The sequence below is a fragment of the Molothrus ater genome, chromosome 6, assembly GCF_012460135.2.
Source record: "Molothrus ater isolate BHLD 08-10-18 breed brown headed cowbird chromosome 6, BPBGC_Mater_1.1, whole genome shotgun sequence".
In the NCBI taxonomy this organism is placed as follows: Eukaryota; Metazoa; Chordata; class Aves; order Passeriformes; family Icteridae; genus Molothrus; species Molothrus ater.
Window position 1 is genome coordinate 51,924,228 of NC_050483.2, and position 27,952 is coordinate 51,952,179.

The 27,952-nt window shown below is 38.1% G+C and overlaps 1 protein-coding gene across 1 annotated transcript in view; it reads left to right on the plus strand.

Moving 5' to 3' along the window:
• Positions 1–27,952, plus strand: part of TECPR2 (tectonin beta-propeller repeat containing 2) — a 41,335-nt gene that overhangs the window by 631 nt on the left and 12,752 nt on the right. Inside the window, 17 exon segments of the mRNA XM_054515026.1 lie at positions 5,177–5,461; positions 5,575–5,703; positions 6,127–6,258; positions 7,179–7,336; positions 8,433–8,745; positions 9,546–9,678; positions 10,963–11,424; positions 12,026–13,026; positions 14,430–14,613; positions 16,420–16,593; positions 18,707–18,887; positions 20,316–20,457; positions 21,672–21,912; positions 22,653–22,742; positions 23,593–23,732; positions 23,734–23,827; positions 27,393–27,541. Of these exon segments, the coding sequence (XP_054371001.1) occupies positions 5,228–5,461; positions 5,575–5,703; positions 6,127–6,258; positions 7,179–7,336; positions 8,433–8,745; positions 9,546–9,678; positions 10,963–11,424; positions 12,026–13,026; positions 14,430–14,613; positions 16,420–16,593; positions 18,707–18,887; positions 20,316–20,457; positions 21,672–21,912; positions 22,653–22,742; positions 23,593–23,732; positions 23,734–23,827; positions 27,393–27,541 (3,957 nt within the window). The 5' untranslated portion in view covers positions 5,177–5,227.

Genomic DNA, 27,952 nt, shown 5'->3' on the forward strand with positions numbered 1-27,952 from the left:
CTGTGACAGTAGCGAGGCACTGAAACAGGTTGCCCAGAGAAGCTGTGGGTGCTCCATCCTTGGAAGTGTTCATGGCGAGCTTGGAGGGAGCTCAGAGCAGCCTGGGCTGGTGGAAGGTGTCCCTGCCCATGGCAGGAGGGTTGGAGCTGGATGGTCTTTAGGGTCCCTTCTAACCCAAACCATTCCAGGATTCTGTGAAGGTTTCGTAGGGTGTCACAAGACCATCAGCTGAATTTTCCTATCTCTGTAATGATGTGCAGTGATTGTAGGTTCCCCTTTTCTACCCTTTCCGCATCCTTCATCTAGATTCTTTGTTTTGTTATTTATTTTTTATTATGTATAGAGGAAAAAAAACCAAACATAATTTGAGCTGTGTTATAAATGACAAATGTAGTTATTGGCTTTTGCATTTATGTATTAGCTTTTGGAAGTTCTTATTGATCACAAAGATTCCAATATAGTGCAATTTGCAATTGTATATCGTATACAATTGTATATAGTTACAATTTGTATTGTACCTAGTACAATTTTTCCTTTTAACTGCTTTTTTGGTATAATATAACCTGTCAATTTATGTATGTAGCATATAGCTTATATAAATAATAGTGTGATCAATATATGTCTTAAGCCATTGCATAATATTAAAATAAAAACTATATAATGTTAAAATGCTTTTATTTGTGGTAACTAGCTCAGATAATGGTGTGAAATAGCTATGTGGTTTCTCATATTTGTAGACCATTTTATCTGAATGATAAGATAGCAGTGACAAGAAGCAGGACACCAAGAGAAAAAGTTTGCTACTGACTCTGTGGTTATTAGGAAGTGTCAAAACAACAGAATGGAGCCTCAAGAAGAAATAAAATATATTGATTTAATCTACAAGATGGCATGCAGACAAGTTAAAGGTTAAAGCCAAGCAAAAGAGTTCCTAAACTCACAGGAATGTTTGAATATGTGTAAACTCTTATGAGTATTTATGTATCCCCTGTAATGTAACTGTACATAAGAACACTGTTTTAAGCTAATTGTGTGGTTTTGGCATATTGCCAAACACCCCAGTGCTGGATATTGTCCCTTTTATCCCTTATTAAACTTCTAAAATTTCAGAGAGCGAGCTCTGTTTCTCACAAGCTGAAAATGCAACATGTAATGAATTGTGTAAAGCCAAGTGTGAGTTAATCAGGTAACCACGACCTGTGTGCAGGACACATGAAGCAGAGGTCCCTTGGCAGGGTGTGTGTTTGTCTGCTCTGCTCTGCAGCACTGTGCTATGAAAAGCTCTGGAGATGTGGCAGTGGGGTGGCCTGCTCTGGGGCTGAATGTGGGAGAAGTGTTAGAAAAGAAAACTGCTTTCCTCTTTAGTTGGCAGGATCTAGCTGAGAACAGAGACTGTTGTGTTCAGCTGTGGTCATATGGGAGTTTGTCTGTGCTCTGAAGAACTTTACATTTAAGTTTTAATGTCAAAGATTTTTTAAAAATGGGTCTGTTGTCCCTCTAGTACGAACAGGACCCTTGGGGTCAGAGAGATGCAGTGACAGCTTTAGTTTCCTGCAGTCAGTCTGTGACATACCCTGGCACTGAAGCTTTGGGCACTGCCTGTCTGCTGAACCACAGGATTATCTCTCACTTCAGTTGTCTCTGTTAGGCAGCATTGAGCCTTATTCCTGTTTCTAAGACCAGGGAAAAAAATTAAAAAGCTACTTTTCAAAGCATGGCCTTGAATGCAGTATTTAAGAAACTGTGAAGTCTGAGAGTTGAGAAGAAAGGACTCTGGTGATGGTTTTTGATGTGGTATTTTTCTCCACTCTATCTCTGCAGGACAGCTGCTTAGCACCAGCTGCTTTGCCCTATATGACTGTGATGTACTTCAGAATAACTGTGGCTGACACAGACTGAACACATGCATCCACTTCCAAAATCTGCCTGAGAAAATAGATTATATCCGCTGTTTGCCTTTGATTAATGAGGTAGGAAAAACAGATAACAATTAATCCTAAAGCTGTTACAGACTACATGTGATACACAGCTTTCATTGGAGGGATATGAAAGACTTCAGGCTCAAAAGCAGAGAATTGTGGCATTTGTGCAGATGTTTTGAATGTATAGGTCATGTGGGAGATGTTCTAGTCCCTTATACATTTGGTTTACATAACTTTTCACTTACCTGTTTTTACACAATCAGTAGAAGTGTCTTGTTACTCTGTAAACAGCTCAAGATGAAACTAATTTGTGTGCAATATCAAGAAATTATAGTTCATTGATACATTTTTCCCTTTTTTGATTGTACAGGGTGAATGGGTTATAGAGAACAAAGTCTTAATTTTTTTGTTGACTACTTTGCCATTAGAGATTGTATATAAATTTTATGAAGAGAGCCCTTTACTAACAGCAGAGTTTTCAAATTTAACTTAGTATGTGACAAGAAGTAATTCCTTCTATGGTGTTTTCTGGGTGGAAGAAAAACCCCTGTCAAACTTTCTCTTTTTTTCTCTCTTTTTTAAAATTAAATGTAAACTGCCAAAATATGCATCAGGTAGCAGATAGGGTTATTGTGGAGGAATGAAGAAAAGTCTTTTTCTGGATAATAAAAATTTCCATATTTCCATAGCTGGTAATCAGTTACTCTGTTTTTAATGGTTTAGTTGAGCTGGAAGAATAAGTGGTGGAAAGTAAGAAAGAGGATGAATTCTGAGGGCTTGGAAGGTCCTCTAGTAACTGAGGAGTGTGAGATGGTTCCAGCTACAGAGCAGCTTTGGATGCTGACAGATGTAAATTGCAAGAGTCACAAGGGGGACTTAAAAACCAAAATATGTGGAATTCATGAGGCAGTATCTGGGTAGTGGTAGAAGTTGAGGTTGGAGGAAGATTAGAAAATGTGAGAGTCAGGACAAAAACTGGATTTTATTTTATTAGGGAAAAGAAAAAAAGACCATTGACTAGTAAAATTACTGAAGTGGCAAAATAGCACATGTAGAGCAGCAAATGAGACTTTAACAGTGGATTCTTTTTTATATTTAGTTGACTGTAGATAGAAAGCAGAAAATGCTGAAGAAAGGGGTAGGAGACTTAACATAGCATAGGAAATCAGTGGTTTGTGAAAATATTGTGGAAGTGTCATGATGTGCTAAGGTTATCTGTTAACTTAGTAAACATCTCTGAAAGGAACTCTTCATTCAGGAATAGTTTGGACACATGTATCAGCTCGTCTTGATATTTCATGAAATACATCATGACAGGTTGTAAACATTGGAGGATAGTGGAATTAATTTCTGAACTCTAGCAAGCAGTAAAATTTACCACAATTAGGAACTTCTCCCAGTTGGTGCTAGTGTAGCTGTTGGCAGTTTTTGTAGCAGATACAATATAAGCCAAATAACCAGTTTTTATTCCTGTGGTCGTGTATATGACATGCATGGGCAATGTCCTGCAAACAGTCCCTTTGGCCTTAGTGCAATTTTATATTGACAGCAAGTGTTGCAGGGCCCAAGGTGTATGTGCTGAATGCTCTTGCACAATAACTGAAATAGTAAATAGTTGGAAAACTGAGGCACCAGAGACCTTTCACAATAATGGAGATATTAAACTAGAGCAGCTTTTTTTTTTCTAGTTTAGTTGATACACACTGCAAGCAATGTATGAAGCTTCCAAACAAAAAACATTTTCCATCCTTAAAGAATTAAAAACAAGCACAATAGGACATATCACAAATTGAAGTAGGAGTAGTTCACAGAATAATTGTGAGCATTTGGAAGCATTTCTAACTTCAATTGGCAGATCTCTTTTTTTATTTCTCTAAGGAGGTTCTAACTGTGCTGAAGCTAAAGAAAATCTTCAGTGTTAAGATCTTAAACAGCCATCAAAAACTTTGCTGTCTACAGATACCCAAAATTCTTGTGTTGGAAAACTGCAAGACTCTCTACCATTCTGTTAACTGCACTTGTTCATAGCAAAATAAAATTCAAGGAATGAAGGCTTCTTTTCTTTTCCATGTTTCAAAGTCACCCATGAGGAGAAGCAGCAGCTACTGCTGCAAAATGTTCTTGTCAAGGCTGTAGTGCTGAGAAAAAATGCTTGGTGTAATTAAATTTTTTGAATATTTTTTCGTTCCTCCTGATCAGCTTTTTCTGAAGGTGCCAGTATGCTGTTACTGTGGTGAGCTCTGACTATGTTGTTTTTCTTGGAGAAGGCAAACAGACTCTTTGTTTTTGTTATTCATAGATATTCTCCCTAAAGTATATTTACAGTATTGCTCACAAGCATGAAATTATTTTCTTATCCATAAAAGGAAACCTGGACATATGGTACTTTTTTCCTGTTTGCTCCTTATCTTTCTAAATTCAGTTGCTACATGGATATTTTCCTGTGTCTGTCAAAATAGGAGTTTTTAAGTTTTTACTCACCCCTTTCTTCCCACATTATTCTAATGTATAGCAGATGTAGCTCTAGCTGAACTGCTTCTCAGCTGTGTTTTTTCTTGGGCTGAGGGGCATTAAGGAGTGGAGCACAAATGCTGCTTTGTTGCTTTGATCTTACAACCCTGTAATATCCCAGGCTCTTGGGCACTGGTTGGATTGAGGGTAGAGGCTGCAGAAAGATGAAGAAATACATCACATGGATTGTTCAGTGTGAGAGTCCTTATGGTTTGTTCACTAGGCAGATGAAAAGAAACACTGCATTCCAACTCAACTTTGACAAATTTACAGATGCAAGAAAAAGTGGTTATCCCGTATTTAGTAATCACCATACATCCTTATATGTTAGCTGAACTTAAGGAATACACTTTTTGGTAAAAAAATGTTTCTTCTAAGAATAGGTTACATTCACTAGAAGAGTTTAGCTTGCTTTTTCTTTATGCAAAGCAAAATCTTGCTGAGAATAACCACCAAAATCTTGCTGAGAATAACCACCAAGAAAAAGTGGTTATCCCATATTTAGTGGTTACCATACATCCTTATATGTTAGCTGAACTTAAGGAATACACTTTTTGGTAAAAAAATGTTTCTTCTAAGAATAGGTTACATTCACTACAAGAGTTTAACTTGCTTTTTGTTTATGTAAAGCAAAATCTCAGAAAAATCTGAGATTTTTTTCTTCTTTTTTGCTCGATTGTGGCTGTTACCCTTTTACTCTCTCCACACAAGTCAATTACACGTCTTTTGCTTTTGTCTTTCAGATTTCCTTATGTGGTCATGTAGATGTATTTATTTCAGCCTTAAAATTGCTGATGAAAATCCTTGCTATGGCATCTGTGGCTTCACCAGTTATATTTAAGGAATTTTGTCCCTTGTATTATCTCCTCAATGCCATTCCTACAAAGATCCAGAAAGGCTTTCGCTCCATTGTGGTTTACCTGACAGCACTTGATACCAATGGAGACTACATTGCTGTGGGGAGCAGCATTGGAATGCTTTATCTCTACTGCAGACATATAAACCAGATGAAAAAATATAATTTTGAGGTAACTACTAGCTTTTACTGTTGTCTCTTCTGATGAAGCTGAGATGCTCAGAACTGAGCTTTCTGTTGGTGTCTCATTAACTTGTGACTTCTCTGTATGGTTTGTTTCAACAGGGGAGGTGTGAATCTATAACTTTTGTAAAGCTGTTGAGTTGTTTTGATGATCTGGTTGCTGTTGGCACAGCCTCAGGTCGGGTTGCAGTTTTCCAGCTCGTGTCTTCGTTACCTGGAAGGAACAAACAGGTAAATATTTTCATTTGCTTAAATCTCTGTGAGCTCTAGTATGGCCAGTTCTAGTACAGTGTTACTATGATCCTTTGTAAGAGTTACACCCAGCCAGTCTTGCCTGATGAAGTAGCTGTGAATATGTTTTAGGCTTCATATGTTAACCTTCAAAAACAATAATATTAAAGCATGCTTTGCATTACAAAAGCTGTATTTAATCAAATATGTTTCTGAGAGATTTCTCATGTGTAATGATTGGCTGATCTCTTTGGTGGAGGGGAGTTTTGGATTGTTATGGGTTTTCTGTGCTAAATAAACTTTAGAAGAACCTGCACTTTTGTACTTGATCTCCAGTTAAACCAGTTAGGAGTCACTGAATAGGCTTTGTGCATCCATTTTCTCTTTAGCTCGTTCTTCTACTGCTTTGTTATTGTTTCACAGCTTCGCAGATTTGATGTTGCTGGCATCCACAAAAGTAGCATTACAGCTTTAGCTTGGAGTCCCAATGGAATGAAATTATTCTCTGGAGATGACAAAGGAAAGATTGTCTACTCTGCACTGGACCTAGACCAGGTGAGCATTTGTTTTAGGGACCTTAATTCACATTTGCACTTTCTGAAAGGATGCTTGTGTGTTTAAATATTCAGCAGTTACTTAATTGCTCAGTCTTATGTGTTTAGTTGGATGGCTTTATTGGTATGTGTGCACTTGGCCCAGTGTGTGCACACCCAGCAAGGCAACCACTGGATTCAGAACTGCCTTATCATTTTTAAAATGTAATGCATTATAAAAGAAGTAGTGATCTTTCTCACTTTTCATGAAATAACTATCAAATCTTTCTTCAGCTTTCAGTCAGTACTTTCTCTTTTGCTTGGAAAGGGGTATTTTTGACTGATGTGGCTCTGTTGGTGAAGTATTTCTCCCAGAATTGTTCAGCATCTCAGTCTAGAGTGTAGAATGAAAGTAACATTTGGGTGCTGCTGGCTGAGTGGCATGTTACCACTAAATGGAATTTTTCTCACATCTTGTTAGTGAATACAGACCTGAAATGTCAACAAATCTAATGCTAACTTGTATTTTTAAATGGGAGAAAAGTTTAAACAACATCTGATTTACCTGTGACTGTCCCTCAATTTGGTTTGACAGAAACCACCAAAAGTAATGATTGTCTCAGCAAGGCATGAGCTGGCAGTGGGGAAGAAGGAAGAAAATGTGTCCTAAAGTTCCTAAAGGTTCTGTTGATTTCAAGAGAAGTGTATTAGCTAGTATTCCAAGAGAAACTACATTTCATAGTGTGTCACACACAATCTAACTCTCCTCTTGCCTACATAAGTCTATATTCATTAATTGAATTTCATGCAACAGGAGTTCAAAAGCTTTTTGTTTCTTTTCTTTTTTTCTCTTGGGCTCATAAATTTCTTTGAATTGTTAGTTACCACCTTGCATTTTTAGGAAAGTTTAACTCTTGTGAATTGTGTGTATGTCTTTTAAAGGGTATTTGCAACTCCAGCCTTGTATTGGAAGAGCCATCTTCAATTGTCCAGTTGGATTACAACCAGAAGGTGCTGCTTGTCTCTACTTTACAGCGGACTCTGCTTTTTTACACAGAAGAGAAATCCGTCAACCAAGTTGGAACACAGCCCAGAAAAAAGTAACCCTCATAAAATCCTGATGCAGGCTCATCTATTAATTCTTGCAAGTGAATTACAGACAGAGTGATCTAGGCAGTAAAATTAATACAACACAGCAGTCTGCTCATAAAAAGCTGGTTACCATAGCTGTGTGGGATCGAACATGAAATGACAATTATACCTATTTAGAAAGTATGTGGTTGCAAGTATATCACGATCATATTCTCAAGGCACTATTAGGCAAAAATATTTAAGAAGTTTTCTCATTTTTTAACCTGAAAACACTGCCAAACTTCCCCTGCAGTCCCTCTTTGTTTACTGTGACTTGCAGTGAGCAGGCATTGCAATCAAGTCTGTCTAGTGGGTGATGTAATATTTAATGCAAAAACCAAGTCATCATCCCTGTTTTTCTTATACACTGAAGTGAGTTAACAGGGAGAATGTATAGTAAGCACTTAAATTTGAGTTGAAGACTAGGAACCTCTTTTGTGGCTTTGACATCTCCTCTTCTGTAATCCCTCTCAAGTAAGGAAGAGGGAACCCAGTCATGGAACAGCATGACTGACTGTTTCTCTTAAGGAGAGGAAATTTACCCTTGAAAGATGGTTTATGATGTATCTTTCAGGGCTATGACTATTAGGAGGAGTACCAAGGTTCATCTTATATGTGAAGGGTTTTCTTGGATGATAGCAATGGTGTTTCTGTGAAATGAAGGGTTTAACAGCTGGGGTCTGTTCTGTGCTTCTTGCAAGTAAAGGCTGCCAGTTCCTTAGCATTAGTTTGTAGCATTTTGCTTGTTTTTCGTAAATTCTGGGAGAAGGAAGAGTGCATAGTAGATCTTTTTGAGATGGGAAGAGTGTCATTAAGGCAATGAAGCTTATTAGGAGGAGTCATTTAAGTTGCTTTGTTGATGTAGTGTCTGACATTCAAAGCTGAGGGGAAACTTTTTATTTGGAATTACTGCTCTTGACTTACTGTAAGTAAATTTGTATTTCAGATGTTTGACTGAATATTTTAATCAAAGACTTTTGATAATTTGTGAATTTGTGCCATTAGTTTTTAAATTGTTTCACAGTTGAGTATATAGCTTTTAAAATAAATTCTTTTGCATTTTAGCACTGGCAGATTTGGAGCATGTTTTATACCTGGCCTGTGTAAACAGAGTGACTTGACACTATTTGCTGCCAGACCTGGGCTTCGTCTGTGGAAATCTGATGTTCATGGGACTGTTCAGGCCACATTCATATTGAAAGATGTATTTGCTGGAGGAATAAAAACTTTTGAACTGTATCCTCGTTTAGAACCACCTGACAGAGGAAGTTACAGCTCTCCAGAGAAACACCTTGGGCTTGTCTCATGCTTTTTCCAAGAAGGATGGGTGCTGACCTGGAATGAATACAGCATCTATTTACTAGACACTGTGAACCAGGTAGATAAACCTTTGGCTGCATATTTTGTTTCTTCCTTGTTTTTGTTCATGCTATGCCATGAGAATCTGTTTTGGTTATACATTCTATGGCTGTGGTTTAAATCCCTATTTAAATCCAAAAAAAAGAATATTTATTGTCTCCCTTCTCAAGTTGTCATTGCAATGATATACTCACCAAATAGCTCAGTATGTTGTTTATGAAAATTACATATATGTAAAACTTTCAGTTAAGGTTTTAACATCATAATTAATTCTGATGCTTAGTGAAACATATAGAAACCCACAGTCTAGGAATTAGTGCAAGAAGATATTTTAGGCCTATAAAATGTGCCTGGAACTATTTATTCTTCTCTTCTATGACTGCTGGTGTCTGAAAAAAAGACATATTAGCTTTTATTTGGTATACAGTGAAGTGTTAGCTATTTTGTTGTCTTAAAAATGCATATGAATGTGGATACAAGCTAGTATATTTTTGTCTAAATTATATTAAATATTCATACTGTGGCACTCTTCTGCCACCAAATTGTATATTGCTTAAGTTGTTATATTTAATTGCCTTTAGCTGGACAAAGAATGGATCTGTGGAATTTAAATTAGTATAAAAATGGAGCTGCATCAGTTTTAAAGAGTTCTTTTCTGTTTCTTTTTTCTGTTTTCTTTTTTCGATAAGATAAAAATCTTTAGCCTCTACTGTTTTTGTTGATTAAAATCCAGAGAACGCTTTTGTTAAGAGTACCACGTTGTGCAAACACTCTGTTAATCTAATGCCAATTATTTCTTTCTCTGCTGACTCTTTGCAGGCTTTGATTGGTGGCTTGGAAGGATATGGTGATATTGTGTCTGTGTCCTGTACCAACAATGAGATTTTTCTCTTAAAGGGAGATAGAGACATAATAAGAATTTCAAATAGACCTGAAGGAGTGTCATCAATAGGTTTGTATAATTAGTAAGTTTACTATGTAGAAATTAGTAAGTTTAGTATGTATAAATTAGTGTGTACCTCATGGAACATGGTGCCTATTGTACTTTTTTAATAACAAAAAACCAAAACCAACAAAACTGAAACACATCAAACCTCAGGCAAATCCCTTCAGATTGTTACAAAAACCTGCCAGGTCCTGTAGAGTTACTCATCTGTTCTGATAGGTTATATTTAGAGATCTGGTTTATCTGCTTATCTGAGCTTCTCTTTTGGCTGCAGTGAGAATGGGGGCATTAAGAAATTAAATGTGCTTGCCTTTTTGGAGAGTGGATCAGCATTAACCTAACGAGGCATCTCTAATCTGTGCATTTGAGAGCTCATTCTGAACCATGATGCTGAAGCAGTCTGGATTCCTGATCATGGTTATCCCTTTAGGATCAGTCTCAACAGCTGAATACGTTGATTCTGTGCCACCTGTCACCAGCCACGTTCCAAGGGAAATCTCAGCCTTCCCAGCAATGAAAAAGAAAGGATTGGCAAATAAATCCAAAGAACACTCACTAAAATTCCAAAAATAATTTGACTGTTTCATACTGTTGCCATCTGAGTTAAATATTTATGTTACTAGAACTCTTTAAAAGGGACTACTAATGCATTTAAATATTCCATCTTAGCTTTGTTTTAGCAAAATGCTAATAAATGTGCTATAAAGTCTCATTCAATGGTGGAGAATTTAACTTTCTTGTCATGGCATGTTGGCAATAGCTTTAGTCATTTAGGCAGGTCTTTATTCACAAACTTCTAGAGAAGTTATTTTGTTATTTTAGTTTCAACTTTCAAGTATAGTTTGAAAGGAGCCTTTAGAAGTGTATTTTCTGCTAATCACTGAAGTTATTTGTCTGGTAATTTTCCTCGATTTCTTTTTCAAGCTACTGAATATTTGAATGAAGAAGTTAAAGATATAGGATGGCACGTCAGTGTGTGATAGAATTGGATCTTCCAAGCTGCAGACCTGTACTATTCTTTTTATATAAACATAAATTCAGAATTTTGCTAATAGAAGTTTGATAGAGGGTTTGGAGGAAGTGCTTTCTTATGGATTGATTTGCAGGGAGTTTACAGTGTGTGTGCATGTGCACAGGTATTTATTTTTAAATGTTGTTAGCTTAGACATTTTTTTTCATAAATATTCTTTTCATTCAATACTCTCCAAAATTATGCCCCTACTCACTTGATGGTAGTATTTATACTTGAACTAGTATCTATATTTTTATTTTTCTCTTGGACAATTTCAGATGTGAATTCAAAACTGTCAAATCCTTTAACAGATACAAGTCCTAAATTGCTGACCCCGTCATCAGTTGTATCATCTGTATCATCCAGCCCTTCAGTGGAAACAGAAAGAAAAATGGTTACTTCTCCTTCAGTTACTGGTGATAAAAATTGCACTTCTTTGGTGAAAGATGATCTGGAAACTCCAACACTATCAGAGAAAAGCTTTGATAGAGTGGGAGACTTGAGCAGTGAAGCCAGGAGAAGGGGCTGCTCTGTAGTGAGTGAATCCCGGAGCAGGAGCAGCTCTGTGAACTCCGTGGACAGTGGCTCGAGCTTTCTGCTGTGTGCAGACCAACTTCCAGAAGCTCAGAGGGAAGCTCAGCTTTCTTCACAACGGTTCAGCACCATCAGCTCTGAAGATTTTGATCAAGAACTTATTGTAAAGCCAATTAAGGTGAAAAAGAAAAAAAAGAAGAAACAGGGTAGGTGGAGCAGAACTTTCCCTGACACTGCACCTTGTTAGAGCACATTACATGGAAGAGCCTGTGTTGGGCAGGCTTCCTGTATACTGTGGTGTTGTGCTTCTGAAATGGGTGAGGGGTTGTGGTGGGCCATTTCTGTTTAAGATGAAAATCTCCTTTAAAAGTGATAAATTGATGTGTTTTTAGATCTGTTTGGAGTTTATTTCTTTTGCTTTGCTTTATGTAAACATGCTTTGAGTTCTAATGTATTTGTTAATGGGACCACACAGTGGACTCTGTGTCCAGTTTTATGTTGGAATTGTGTAATATCTATTCATCCTATTCAGAATATTTGGCAGTATCTTTCTTAGCCATCCTCTTTAGTTTCATGAAGTAGTGTGAGTACTCAATTATTTTAATTGTTTACTGTATTAAGACATTTTTGGCTTTATATGTATCATTTAATGTTAAAGTTGAAAAAAAATTATGGTTAAAATTTAGATTCAGCTTTGTTCTTCCCCAGTTCTAAAAATTATTTTAATTTTTTGCTTGGCACTGGGATTGAATAGATTTTATTAATACTACTTTTCTCCTTCTTTTTCATGTGTGTGTGTGATAACAGAAAGTGGGACAAGGAGAAACCACAGCTCTCTGGAAGGCACACCCATTTATGAGCGTCAGCTTTCTGGTGACAGTCCACATTCCTTGAATGCAGACTCCTTTTCCATGACTTCCAGCATAATGAGTGGCAGCATTGATCATTTGAGTACTGGATCTCCAGATCGGGAAAGTATGTTCAGCATGGAGTCCCATACAATCTTGCAAGAAGATAATGGTTCAGAAACTTTCAGCGTCCTGCAGTCTCCTGAGTTAGCAAATGTACTAATTAATGAAGAAAATGGAGATGTGGCTGATTTACAGAAACTTCCAAACAGTGACAGTGGCATGGGTACTTCAGCTGTTATAGATACTTTGACATCTGCATCTCCTCTCATGCTCACAGAAGACTTGACAAGCAGGGTTGGTGGTGAATGTAATGGTGGTGTGGTTTCTGCAAGCAGTGAATGCTGTCCTGGAAAGCTGAGCCAGGAGGAGGAGGAGGAGCAGGATTTTCCTACGTTGTGTAAAATAGATGAAGACTTGGATAAAATGAAGCTGCAGGATACTGAAAAATCTTCTGAAGATGCAGACCTTACAGACCAGATGTTTTTGGAATGTGACAGTATACTTGGTGTCCAGACATCTCTGACACCAAAGGAAATTGATGAAACTGGTGAGGAAGACCAACAGCAGCTGTCTCTAATCCACAGTGCTCTGTCAGACCCTTCTGCACTCCATTGTGACATCTCTGACAATGTTCATTCAGATAACTGTTCCATTTCTGGGTGGAATTTTGAAAGTGCAATCAAAGCTAAATGTAGTACTAGCACTGCTGAAAGGGTAGCAGACACTCATGAAAGTAGGACTGAAAAATCTGCCTCAAGTGATGAAGAGGATATTTATGGACATGGATTACCATATTCATCTTCAGAGACCAGCATGCCTGAAGTTGGTGCTGTGCCTGGTGCACAGGATGTAGCCAAGATAAGCCTAGATGAAATGGTGCTGTTAAAATCTGATCAGGTATTTCTTTTTGGTTTAATTAAAGTACCTTTAACCTTAAAAAGAAGCAAAAAGAAACATTCCTGCAATTACTGCAATTCCTGCTTTTCAAAAGAAATATTCCTGCTATTACTGTCCTTTACATCTTTAGGAGAGCAATTTTTTTTACTTGATTCAATACACAAGTAAAATACAAAGCCAAACAACAGTGTGTGTTGTAACTCTTAAAAAATGTGATGTATCTGACTTCAAAATGGGTGATGTGTGCTTGCAATGCAGAGAAGCTGTTCTGGCTGTATTATTCCCAGCTCAACAAAAATGCTGTTAGAAACCCATCCATTAAAGAGTGAACTGTAAAACCCAGTCACGCTCAAAGGCTGCTGCTTGTTTGGCTCTCCAGTAGTCCAAATTCTGCATGATGCTGTTCCCAAATTCAGCTGACTTGCTGAAGAATTAATGCTAATTATCTCACATGGCTGGCTTCTGCTTAAGGATTATTTTACCTCTAAATACTCAGAATAAGGATTAGTCTTTGCCCCCTAGCCAGCAGTAGTTAGTATTGTTAAAATGTTGACAGTTTCCTTCTTCTGTTATCCCTCTTTCCTTCATAGTTATTTGTGGGTAATCCTCATAGATACTATAGAAAAGAAGTACTAAAGTTAATTGTAAAATCTGCAAAATTGACAGAATCACTGTGACTTTTAGCAGAAGTCTTAAGAAGGAAATGCAGTTCTTGTAGGGTGGGGGAATTGTTTCTTCTAGATCTGTAAGAGCCTTGTATTGAGATCAACCAAATACTAACTCATAAAGGTTGAGTTATAAGTTGTTGGTGTCCTGTCTACTGACAACTGCAACCCAAAGTGCAGAAGATTTTTGTTTCAGGTTATGGTATTCTTACACTCTGTCATGTTCAGAAGCCTCCCCTGCTGATATATGCAGTGGTTGAGTTCACCTCATGCAAGCAATCAAAATTTAAGAGAACAGGCTGTAAACCAGATTTGTGCAAGATATGGCTCCTTTACCATACAGAGAGTACCAGAGTTGGATATTCAGCTGTCTCTGCCCTTCAGCTTTGTTCCCTTTGCTCATCACTTCCTAGACAATGAATAATTTCCTGAACTACAGGCAGACTGCACATTTTTATATATTCCTTCTTTGGAGCTGGATGACAGGGTGGAGGGGTTTATTTTTTTTCTAAATCTGTTGTTTAAACAGTCTCACTGTGCACATACAGCCTTAGAGAAGAGTGACAGATGTAGTTTTACTTTACACAAGGCAAATTTAATCATTGATTAAAGTACTTAAGTACTTAGCTTTTAGTTTAGCTTTTTTAAAATCAAAACGTGGGAGCTGCTCTTCTTATATACTCATTTTCTTATACACTTGGAAGACACCTGACACTGTTCTGACTCTACAGTTTTTAGTTTGCAGAGAGCTGGATGGGATACTCTGGCCCTGGATATGGCATCCTGAGCCTGGTTGTCTCAGAAAAATACATTTGGTGCCTGGACTACCGGGGCAGCCTGTACTGCAGTGCCCTTCCTGCGGCTGGCCTGCGCTGGCAGAAGTTTGAGGATGGGGTCCAGCAAGTGGCAGTTTCCCCCTCAGGTAGGTTGGCTTCTGCTGCACTGTTGCCTTGTAAATATAAAGCTTGGATAGACTTGAGCATTTTCTTTGTTTTTGGTTTTTGTTTTTTTTTTTTTTTGTTTTGTTTTTTGGTTGTTTGGTTTTTGTGGGTTTTTTTTTTTGTTATCAGTTATTATTTAATTAGATGTAACTTGTCATCTTTATGAGATTACCTATATAGTTGAGTGCTTATGTTATTTCCACATAGGCAGTTTATTGTTTGTTTGGTTTTTTTTCCAAATCAATTACTTTGAGAAACTTGGTTGTTTAAGGCTTGTTTCATGTGAAATTAGTGTGTTGGTTTGGATTTCTTTTTGTTTGTTTTTTTTTAAATAGTCACAGTTCTATGACTGCATCTTCTCTACCTCTGCATCCCATGTTCTAGTTTAAGTGGCTGTCTAGCAGGTTCACATTACATTTTGGGAGGTTTTCAACATGCAGTTATTTGCCTGGTTAAAGTGAACTTCAGAAGTAGCAGTTTAGTGGTAGGCAGAGAAGAGCTCCTTGTCTATACAAAACCTTGATTTTTGTTGCAGAGCTATAGAAGTTCTTGGCTGTGAGGGTGGTGAGGCACAGGAAGAGGTTGCCCAGAGAAACTGTGGATGCCCCATCCCTGGAAGTGTTCAAGGCCAGGCTGGATGAGGCCATCAGCAATCTGGTCAAGTGAGAGGTGTCCCTGCTCTGGCAGGGGGGTTGGAACTTAGATGATCTTTAAGATCCCTTCCCACCCAAACCATTCTGTGATTCACAATTTTAAAGTTCTTTTTCTTGTAAGTGTAGAACTGGCTTTGTGTATGCGTGGGTTGATTGATTTGATTTCTTTTTAAATGCTGAAGAAAAAAAACTTTGAAGTTTTACTACATTTGCATATGCATTTGTTCTGGATGGTTGTGAATGAGGATTATGTTGGATTAAAATTAAGCAGGTTTTGGTTATAAACTTGCATGCTTTTGGCCTTCCAGATTGTTCCAGGACTGGAGTGAAAATACAAAGTTTCTCAGTCATTTTAATTTCTTTGTCTTCTGCCTTTTCTTCCCTGTCATCTCTAAAAGCACATGCCAGGCTCCCCTTCTGTCTGTAGGGGAAGACTTGCTATCTGTTTTAAGAAGAAAGAAATTCTATTTGATCTGTAGCTGAGCTTTGCTATAGCCAAAACAATCTGAGAGTTTTTGTATAGGTGAGAGTGTGGGTTCATCCAGCTCAGTGTCTTACCCTTAAAAGTGGTCCAGCAGGGTCCCTGCAGAAAAGTGAAAGGCATGGACATGTGTCATAGTTGCCCATGGTAGTTTCAGGGTGCAGTTGTTGGTGGCTCAAATTTCCTGGGCAAAAAGGTTGTTCTTCTGCATTTCTTATCCTTCAGTTCCAGGAATTCACCCAGCTTTTCACTGAATTTGTGGAAGTTTCTAGCATCCCCAGTTTGCCATGGATGTGTTAATGCAGGAGCAGGTTAACCACAGCATGGCAAAATGGAATTAAATGCAACTTTGTGGAATCATTCAAAGGAAATTAATATGACAATGTACTGTTCTGGTACAAGCCAGCAGTTAAGTTTGGAGTTCCATTTGGTTTTCTTTTTTTAAGATATTATTATATATTAGAAGTCAGTTACTGTTCTGGTCTTGCTTTAGAAAAAAAAAATTGTAAGGGCTTTTTAAACTTGCATTTTTGTTTAATGCTTTTGATTTGCTTTTCCTCTCCTATTAGTTTAGGTGTAGCTAGAACACATCACCTGTGACTGTTGCAGTAATTGCTGAGTGCTATTATGTTCTTTCTTTTCTTCTCTTACAGGGACTCTTCTCTGGAAGATTGAACAGAAGACTAACAAAGCTTTTGCTTGTGGAAAAGTGACTATAAAAGGAAAACGACACTGGTATGAAGCTTTACCCCAGGCTGTATTTGTAGCTCTAAGTGATGACACTGCCTGGATTATCAGAACAAATGGAGATCTGTATCTGCAAACAGGTACCTGAATTAATTGCAGGCTCTTTGAATTTTTGTGGGCTGAGATTATTAGATTTCAAGTCTATGGGATGATGGCAATTTGCTATAAACTTTTATCCACAGCCAGGACATAAGGAAACCTTTTTTTCTTGAGAAACACTTGGAAACAGTTGTGAGATTTTGTGTAATTAGGAGAGTGGGAAAGCCAGTTCGTTCATGGCCACTTGTTTTGTGTGTGCCAAGTGGAGTACATACAGTACAGAGAATTTATGGCATGGGGAAGATATGAGATGGATGGAGATAAATGAAAAGGGATTATAGAAAATATCAAAATAGTACCCTTGCTTTGAAAGTGGTATGGTGCCCTGAAACAACTCAGCTTTAAGTGGGCGGAATAGGGAAAAGTAGATGGTTTGTGTTTTAAAAAGCACAGATCTCTAGAGGGTAAGAGCTACCACTTGATAATGGCAGGAAGGTATTCTGAGACAGAAGATGGTGAAGTGCTTTGGAAGTATAGACAAGTGGTATGTGTTTTATGTGACAGAGAAAGCAAAGCCATGGAGGAACAGAATGGGCTGTGGAGCAGGAATCTGCAGCTGCCTTCTTCCTGGATGTCAGTGAGGCACAAACTGGAAAAAGGGGTATTGTAGTGGCAACTTTGAAGTCGTGGCCTTAGTTTTAAGTTCTTCAGTGAATAGAAGAGGATGTATTTGGAAGGTGTTATGCAAACAATATTCAGGCTAAATGCAAGCAGCTAGGATGAAGGATGGTAGTTTTGGAGTTAAGGGAGAAAAGTACCAAGGACTCTCAGGCATGTGAGGCTTGCACAGAGTTACTAAGGAAAAATTACCAGTAACATGATGAAGGCATTACTGGTGAATGAAGAGGAGAACTGGGTTAAGGGCAAACTGTGTAAGACATATACAGGCAGGACACCATGTCTGAGTGGCTACCAAAATTCTTGTTTATCTTTCATTTAATTTTGGCACTCTAGTAATTTCTCTTTTAGGTTTAGTTACTGTAGCACAATGCAAAAATTCTTTGTGATTAAGAAAACTATTTTAAGTACACATCACTGTTTCAAAGACACTGTATTAATTTTTTTTTTTCATTAAGTGTAGTAGTCCTAGAGAAATCAAGTGGCCTGCCCATGGTCACATGCATACTGCCAACAGGCATGGATAGGGGTGATAGAGAGTAAATTTTGGATGCTAATCATACAGGGCTCTGTGGAGGTTTGAATCAATATTTTTCTTCCCTTTGAGAGATTGGTTTGATTACATCAGCTTACATTTTGCTGTTCTTAGGCTTCCAAATTTGTCTTTTGATGCAAAAAATAAATTCTCAGTATATCAGTCTTCCTAATGAGAGGCAGCCAGTGAAAATTGTTGCTCCAGGATCTTTTCATCCCCTTCACTGTCTTGTGTAACATTTATAACAAAAGTGTGTGCTCAGAGGTTTAGAAATGAGTGTTCTTGTTAGTCTAGAACATATTATACACATGAGTCTGTTCATACTGGTTTTGGCAGCATGAGGAGATAAAACAAAAGCTGTATCTCCTGAGATGTTTCACATGCAGTTTCATATGTGTAAATCAAGCTTCAGTATATTTGTAAAGAAGACATGTTCCTTTGGATTAGCTGTAGAAATGTGTGCAAACTGCCTGTAAATCTGCCAGAACCTCTCTGCTCCTTTCAGTACTACACACTGTGGCATGCTCTTTTGTAATTACTCTGCTGTCACTACTCAGATCAGGTTGCTTCTCTCCCTGGCATGTTTTGGGCAAAAGTTGTTCCATTACTGGCTTTTTCTTTGACTCTCCTGTCAGCTCTAATAGAGCTTTTATAAATGGAGATTCCTGTTGCTGACACTAGAGGGAGAAAAGGAACAGAAATGACAGGACTGAACATGCACTGTGCAGGGTGTTGAAGGATGTACAGTGTCTTTATTTTTTAGAGGAAATTATTTGTAGTTTACAGAAAGAACAGTCACTCAAGGAAATTGTGATAAAATGACAAATGTTAGCATGTCAAGGAGATTCCATTCTGCATTTTCTTTTGAGTTACTTTATCTCTGTCCTTTTTGTTGCAAATAGCCAAAGTTTGTAAAGCAATCCTCATTTTCTGATTTCTAGGCCTGAGTGTGGATCGTCCTTGTGCCCGAGCAGTAAAGGTTGACTGCCCTTATCCACTGTCACAGGTCACATCCAGGAACAACGTGGTGTGGGCTCTGAGCGAGCAGCGCGCCCTGCTCTACCGCGAGGGAGTGCGCAGCTTCTGCCCCGAGGGCGAGCAGTGGAAGAGTGACATTGTCAGGTAATCACTGCTGGGACATGCTGGCCATAGCCTGAACGACACAAACCATTGTGCTGGAGCTCCTTGATGTTTGGAAAAGCATTGCCCGAGCTCCTGTGTCTATATACCCGTCTGTGTGCAGGATTAATCTATTTTAGCTGTCTCTGTCTATACTTCCTTCCTTCCTACCAGCCATCCATCCATCCATGCTGCTATGTAATGAAAGGAATTGTCATAAACAGAAGCAGGTTTAAAGAGCGAGAAAAAATTTTGAAATGTCTTTATAACGATTGTCAACGTGATTTGCTATTAAATATTCCTTCTTTAATCTGTGGCATAGTGGTTTTAAGGAGCTCTCTAGTTTTGAGAGCTTTTTTTTGGGTTTTTTTTTTTTTGTGACATTAAATGTATGCATTTTTTGGTCATCCACACAGCTTCTGCACTCCCCAGCCCTAGATTTTTATAAAATACTTTGTGTAGTTGGTATTTAGCTTTGTAGTTGATCCTCTGCCCACAGTAGTTCATCTGTGCTTAAAAGCACTGAGTCTCTACTGCTGGCTTTAAGAATGTAGAATTTAGTGTCTCTTGTGACATCAGCCTGGTGCAAGTTTAGGAAGAAATTCAAGTTCTTGTTATCAGGTGATTTTATCTTCTGAATATCCTATTGTGAAACCTTGACTTGTGCCACCTCTCAGCCTGGTATTTGGTTCTTGAACAGTCTGAGAAACTACTGTGTCTTTGTTCAAATGTGAAATTTCTTGTACTCTAATGAGTTTGCTTAATGAAAATACCTGCTGACCTACACCTTAGGTACATTTCATGTTCTTGGACTTTGTGTTAAAATTGCAGAAGGCAGTCACTATTTGTTCTTAAATTATCAAGAAAGGTTATCTGAAAGAACTGGCATTGTTTGCTACCTTTTCAGTGTCTGATATGATCACCTGACCCTGTTGACTTTCTGAGCTTGAAAATCGTTTACTTATGCAGGAAACTTACAGTCCTAAATTCAGCATTTATCTCTGTCACATAGTTAAGTTGAGTTTTCTCTTTGTGGTTCCTGAACTGCTGGTATTGTTCTCAGAATAGGTCAAGAAAGTTGAAGAGATACATTTATGAAGCTGTTTTATCAAAACCTTAAAGAACACAGCTCTTGATTGCTTATTTCTTGAGCAACATAGCGCTTGTTTAGTTTTGTTGTTATGTATCCAAGTTTCACATCTTGAGTGATCTTTGAAGGACTCGTTTTTGTTGTAGTTGTTGAATGTTTTTTACTTAAATAAAATATAAAGTACTGAATAACTGAAAATTTAATGTCAAATGTGTTTTTTAGCTTGGTCCCACTGAATTTCAACCATGTTAAACTATTAGCATTGTATCAGCTTCCTTAAAATACCATTAACACAAATTTGTATTAAGGTTTTTAACATTTTTACTTCTTTGCATTTCCAGTGAAATGCAAGCTTTGGAACCAGTGTGCATAACCCTTGGTGATCAGCAGACATTATGGGCTCTGGATATCCATGGCAATCTCTGGTTCAGGACTGGTATAGTTTCAAAGAAACCACAAGGAGATGATAACCATTGGTGGCAAGTAGGCATTTTTTTATTTTGCTTTCAGTTTAGTCTTTTGGGTTGATTATTTGTGTTGTTTTCCCACAAGATTCTAAAAAAAAATTCAATTAATAGTACACTTTATTCAGTATATTAAAACTTCTGTGTGGCTGTGGCTGAAATCTCCTTTCTGTGTCTGCTGTAAAGAGGGAAGGAAAACCATCCCATGGTCATTCAGAGCAGCATTGCAGAAGCTTTCAAGAGCACAAGAAATGCTCTGCCAGGTCATAGGACATGCTGTTGAGGCAGAACATCAAATCTGGCTGCTGAATGCAGCCTTTTCTCTTGTCTTTTAGTGCCCATCCTTTTCCTCAGCTAGAGAAAATAAATAATGAGTCACCATACAAAAGAATGTGTTTCACATTTTTCCATTCAGTTGAGGCTTCTTTGAGCCATGTGGAGCAGCTTGCTTCAGCCACAGTTCATGTGGGTGAAACCAACTCAATTATTGCAATTATTGTCTGGTATTGATTTGGGATTCCTGACTCTGGTTCTTCCAGCTTTTCTTGTTTTCTCCAGAGATAGGGGTGGGGAAGAAGGGAGTACAAAAACAGTCTTACAGAAAATTTGTCAACATGCTACCTTAGTTACAAGAATTTTGGTCTATGTATATGTATAATCCCTTTTTGCATGGGAGCATCATGAGTAGCTTGGCTTTGAGGTTATTGGCAAACTGCTGCTCTTTTTGTGTTCTTAGGCGTTTTATTCCTTTCTAGGAGTATCCCAGAGTGTTGCCAGCCTAGTTGTCCATGACAGAACTTGAGCAATTACTTATTTAGACCTCCTTCTGCACTGTGAATTAAAATGTCCATGAGGTAGTTGCAAAGGAGTATTGCATGCAAGTTTTTGTCATGTGGTTTGAATTGTTACACTGTGCAAATTTCTCTTCCTTTGGGAAATTGAAAATTTACCTCTCAGTTTGCAGAGTTTGGCATGTTTTTAGAGGGACACATCCTAAAACAAAGGCCTATTTAAAATGCAGATTTCTAAATGGATTGTTGGATAGAAAAGAGCTGTAAGCTGGCATTTAATAATGATTTTGGCTTATTAGCAAGACAATTACTCAAAATGTACAATTTTTATTTTTCCTTTCCTACACTTCGAATTCTAAAAAACCTTTGGTGAAAGATCGTGCAGTTCACCCCAGAGTTTAACTAAGTATCAAGAGCACCTTTTTTCTCTTTTTTCCTCCAGGTAAGCATCACTGATTATGTAGTGTTTGACCAGTGCAGCCTGTTCCAGACCATAATCCAGGCAACTCACACGGTGGCAACAGCAGCTCAGGCACCTGTGGAGAAGGTGGCTGACAAGCTAAGAATGGCATTTTGGTCACAGCAGCTTCAGTGTCAGCCCAGCCTCCTTGGAGTCAATGGCAGTGGAGTCTGGATCTCTTCAGGCAAAAATGAATTCCATGTAGCAAAGGGAAACTTAGTAGGTTGGTGTGCTTTTGCATCTTAATTTTTTTAAGTTAAGAATATTAAATAGAAGGAAATAACTAACTAAACTCTGTCACCACAGAAATTACCCATGGCAAGTCAGGGCAGCTTTAACTTGTTTAAAAATTAAATTAAATTATTCATTAGCATTTGGTCTTAAATACCTTCTCATTTGAAGGGAAATATTTTTCATGGAAAAGTCATTGTCAACCAGTGAACTGTGCACAAGTTACTGCTTTTAACACCTACATTTGTCTCTTCTCTGGGATAAGGCAATCTTAAGCTGCTGAAGTTATTTTATCTTGCACAGTGGAGTCTGGCTCATGATCAGTGTGACTGTGCAAGACACCAATGTTATGGTTTTATAGTGCTAATAGAGAGATTGCTTTCTTTTCTTGCTACAGTTCTCAAAATAGAATACTTATTTGGCACATTTCTTTGTTTAGGTAAACTCTAACAATACATCTAGCATACCTCATCACCAAATTGGTCTCCTGTCGAAGACCATTAATATTCTTCTTTATCCTCTTCTGCATTCACAGTTTTCTCTGTGTGTTTACATAGGTGTTGGGAGGAGACTTCCCCCTCCCCCCAACAGTATCTTGAAAGATTTTCATAGAAAATCTTGTCTAAAATATATTTAATAATTGATTGCAGTAGAATTTCTTCTAAATTTGAAATAACAACCTGTAACAGAAAGCTGTGTTTCCTATTAATGCCACTCATTCTTTCTTTCAAGGCACGTATTGGAATAATATTGTGCCTCGTGGTACTGCTTCTGCCACAAAATGGATTTTTGTGTTGGCTTCCCCTGCTTCATCTAAAGAAGGTTGGTAAATCAACACTGCAGGTGTATAATATCTGATTTTTAAACAGACTGGAATTGATGGTGTAAGTAATTAAATATCCTGAACTACTTCAGGTATTGGTTGTCTTTTCTGTTTGCAGGGATCTAAAGTAGTTGAAGTAGGGTGGAAGTATATCTGTGAAACTACTGGAGATTAAAATAATGTATTATTCACTCTCACCTTTGGTGTGGAGTGGCATCCAGCAGGGAAATGGGTGGTCCTCAGGAGCAGCAACCTCCTAAACTGCCAAAGCATGAATTGCCAGAATTTGTAGTTGGAAGTTTCAGAGCATGCTTTGCTGAAATGCCTGTAGTAACCAAGTGCTTCTCCTGTCAGTGCAGTTACTGCAGCAAAATTGCCCATTATTGGTAAAAGTGAGACCCTGTCAGGGAATTGAACTGCTGATTACAGTAGTTAGCAATTGCATTATCTAAGTACACTGGCTTTAGTGGCAAAAATGTGGTTTGGAGCTGAAAAAGAATGCTGCTTTTCAAAGGCTATTATTGAGGATATAAAAGAGCAAAAGAATAAAGAGAGGTGATAGTGCATTGTTACGTGTCTTATCTCTATTAGTTCCTTCAAATGAAACATTTCTTCAAATGAGATCACTTACTACTTCCTTTATTTGAGAAATGGAGTATTTAAGTGCCTAAATAAGGGCTTAGGATGTGTATTTGTACTTCAAAGCCTTACCCTGTGAGCATAGCCAAGAAGCTTTAGTTTTGCCTTCAAATGTACTGATAGTTTTTTTTTTTTCAGAAAAAGTAGATGTGTAAGCTTTCTCAGAGTGGATTAGGAATTATTTTAATAACAGAAGTGTCCTTTCCATAGGAAGCTTTCTGTGGCTGTGCCAAAGCAACAAGGATCTGTTTTGTGTCAGTGATCAGAATCCTCATTTTCGTCCTTCTACGGTGCAGCTGCCACCAGAGGCTGAAATGGTGCACTACTCTGCCTGCCAGGATGCCATCTGGGGCCTTGGATAGTCTAGGGCAGATATTTATCAGAACACTTTCCTCCAGCTGCCCAACAGGGATGCATTGGACAAAACTGGATCTCTCCCAACTAGGTATGACATTTTTAGTGAGTAGATTGTCTCTTAAGTGCACCATATTTTCCAGAAGTATCTTTCAGTTTATTGATGTAGAACATAACATTTACTGGATTAAATAGTGCCTACTGACAGGTGATTGTAAAATATCAGGAACAGATGTGGCTTTCAAAGAGTGTTCTGTTTAGCCCTTTCCTGGAGACAAGAAGATTCCTGTTTGCAAGGTACTTGGTGTGTGTTTAGTGCATCTTTTGTTGGTCAGTCTGAAGTGGCTTGGCCTGACACCGTGCTGTGCAGGGCCTCCAGCAGCTTTAACTAGGCTGGCTCTTATACCTCAGTGCAGCCATAGTCACCTCATCTGGGGCACAAACGTCTGGATTTTATGGCTAAACACATTTTTAGCTCCTGCCAAGGAAGAATTATGCTCCAAGAGTGATCATTCATGAGTGATGCAGCTCATAGCACTTATGTAGAGATTTATAGTGATGTAAACATTCAGCATAATGCTTAGAATGTGATGCTGGTTAACTGCTCTTTTCATTTGCTCAGGTGCTTGACCATGATGTGATCATTGAAATGTAGTCACAGTTTGGAGTTTGGCTCTGGGATAATCAAGTTATTTGCCACCTTCATAAGTAGTATTCTCATCAGATTTATTTGTTTAATAGTCTGACTGTTAGAACATTCTTATATTGGTGCTAATCTGCACACTTCTTTCAGGTAAAGAGAAAGGAAATTGAGACTGTGCACCATTCTCTCACCATTTTAAAAATAATTCAACTGGTTTGCAGTTTTTCCATTTTTGATGGCAGTGTTCATGACTGGTCTGATAACAGACAAGCAATTTTAACTTAAGGTTTAAGGAAAGGCAGACACAGCTGGCAGAGTTTAGGCCTCGTGTACAATTTTAGTGTATAGTTTATAATACTTCCTGGAAAAATTGTAAACAGTGTCTTTTAAAATTAACTTGTTTTTCAGCTGTACACCAGTTCAGACCTGATGATTTGGTTTCAAATCACTCATCATACCATACTTTAAACACTGATGCCTTTTACTGACCTACAGGATAGATTTGGCCACTTTGTCCTTCTCATGTTCCTTAGTGTGGTTTGAAGCTCTTCTCATGAACCACTGCTTTCTAGCAGTTTAGACAGTAACTGTTTAACTGAGAAAATAAGTAACTTCTAGTCATTGTCTGAAAATCTCAGAAGAATTCATACAGGAAATCAGTGTAATTGGTGTTAGCTGCCTGTAATACCTGGCCTGTGAACTTCAGCAGTTCAGAAATTCAACCTTTACATTCAGCTGTTCCTGTCAGCTCTGGCACATGGTGGTGGCATAGAAGAGATTTGAGGCCAGGAAATACTGAAACACTCCACTGTGCCTGTCACTGTGGGTTAGCACTGAAACGTGAAAATGTTTTAGACATTTTTTTTCCATTTAATTGCATGTGGTACATCACTGCTTGACAAGGTGCATATCCATGGCTATAATAGAAAAGCCTTTATTTGTTCTAATGAGGCTGAAAGAATTGGAGAGTTATTGTTATTGTGTCAAGTGTATGTTTAAGTTTACTCCAGAAGCATTAGGACTATGACTGCAGAGGGCAGGTGGGGTGGGAGCAACTTTCTCTAAAGTGCAATTCAGAATTCTGTATGGAAGTGATGGGGTTTACCAGCATTAGGTTGAAATATTCTTATTATGTTGGTAGTATCTTGCCTTTTGCATTATGTACTGGGAATAGCACCCAGTAGATTATTTTGATTAGCATTCCACTATCACTATCAAGGTCTCTAAACACAGTAGAATGACATTTAGGTTTTAACAATAAACAATGCTGCTGGTTCATGCTACTTGCTCTAAAACAGTTGGTGAATGTGGTTAACACAGACCTTGTCCTAAGATACAAATGGTAGGTGGGAGGAGGGAGAAACCCCAAAACATTTACATAAAGGCTGTGTTTTTGAATATCAAATTGTACTGTAGACCTAAATAACCAGCTCTGCTGGGTAGGTGATATGTGATTCCATCTTTGAGTGCCTGATGCTTGTCTGGATCAGAGCACTTGGACAGCTGAGGTATCATGTGACAAAGCCATTGCTTTAAGGCATATTTTTTTAGAAGGAATAACAAGTAAGTAAGATTTAAGTCAGATTTTGGCTTTGCAGCTCAAAGTCAGTCTCTGTCTACAAAAGAAAATTGCTATAGATGTTCTCATCCCAAGCAGTAGAAGTTTTTGTTTGTCATTTTGGTTTTTATATGAAGCTGTCTGGTTAAAGGAAATTTTTGGATGAGATAGGTTGATTTCTATTCCTGTGATCCAGAAAATGAAATAATTTTGGTTAATGAGATCTGTTTACTACAGATAATTAAAAGATAAAGCTATGTTGCCCTGTTGTTTCCTGTTCTTTTCACCAGCAAGCCCTAACAATTGGGAATATTGCATTCTGCAGCAATAAATACTTTGAACTTGCACTCTGTGGGATAAAATTCCAAGCCTCTCTTTAAGGAATGCTGTGTCTGATGCACTTTACAAGGATTTGTTGCCAAATTTCACATCCCTGAAAACAGAACTGTTACCAAGAATGGGATATCCCAAGCAGCACTGGCATGTTCAGTCAACCAGCAAGGCCTAATTTTAGAGTCTTTAGTTTGGAATCTGACCAGAGCATTCCTTCTGTAGTGGATCTGTACTGCCTGGGTCCCACTTTCTCTGGAACATGTTTTCCATGACTTAGCTTTGTTTTCTCCAACATGGGGTGAAAAAAGGAAATCAAATGTTAGATACATTACATCATGTGGCTCTTTTAAAGTTATTTTGAAAGAGTAAGAGTTTCAGTAGACAGTTAACTAGCAGTTCTTTTTGGTCTAAAGTACCAGGTTTGCATCTCTACTGTCTTTGCAGGAATTTAGACTAAACCCAAAAACAAACCATGCCAAAATTCCAACACACACTTATTTGGCAGCTTTGTTTTTATGGTGGTGACAGGGTTAAAATACTGCTGCACATTGGAGTTGGTGTAATAAATATGTACAGTGGTGAGTATAAATCCATTTGAAAATCAGTTCCTTTATTTACAGATGTGACACTGGTATGTTAACACTGAAATGCATAACCCATATGCTCTCATATTTTTGAAATGCTGCTGCTGTTAGGAATGTTCTTTGCTGGCTGTATTATCAGATTGACACCTTTAAAAGTCTCCAAGCATGGCCAGCTACAGAGAAGAGTTCACATTAGGTCATGTGAAAGTTTGTCTAGGCACTGATAACATTTGTCATGGAATGGTTCCCTGCTTGAATTTGGTTATTGGAATAGAGTATTTATAATGCGCTTTAGAAATTGCACTCTCCTATGACTTTTATTTTTAGGTTTAGAGAAATTTCACACATATGTACTACCTGTTGGTTTTGTTCATTGTATCCAGCAATTTTTTTTTATTCTCCCACAAGTTGTATTAACTTCTAATCATTTTTATGTGACTAAAGCTTGTTTAATACAATGAAGTCTAAATACAAGTTGTGATTATTAGCTGAATTTGAAAGGAAAATGCCAGGTTGCTAATAATCTCTTTGTTATTAGGTGGTGTAAAGCTGATCAGCTTGACCTGTGGAAATCAGCATGTTTGGGCCTGTGACACCAATGGTGGCATTTATTTCCGTGTAGGAACTCAACCTCTTAACCCAAGTTTGATGCTTCCTGCCTGGATAATGATTGAGCCACCCATACAGGTAAAATGTAGATTGCAATTCTTTGTAACCCATTGGTTTAGCTCTATGCTAAACCTTAAAACAGTAATTTTAGAATTCATGGGAAACAGTAGATCCAGGTTTTATAGTAGAGCGTAGCACTGAGCTATGCTGAGTACCCTCAGTGTGCTAAGCAAGGCTGGATGGACAATCAGCACAGAGCAGAGGGTGTGGGAAGGCTCTGCTCAAGTGGCATGGTGCTGGATGCCTGCCTCCCTTTTCCTTTATCCTCACCCTTGTGAGTCTGGGATACTTGTTAGGGTGCTGGGCCTGAATTCAGGGACTTTCCTTGTCATGCAGTGCTTTGTAAGCATGCAGTACAACTGCAGCTCTTCTCCCTTGTTACTAGAATGGGCAAACTTTATATCCTTTCTACCTGCCAGCTGGGAGGGT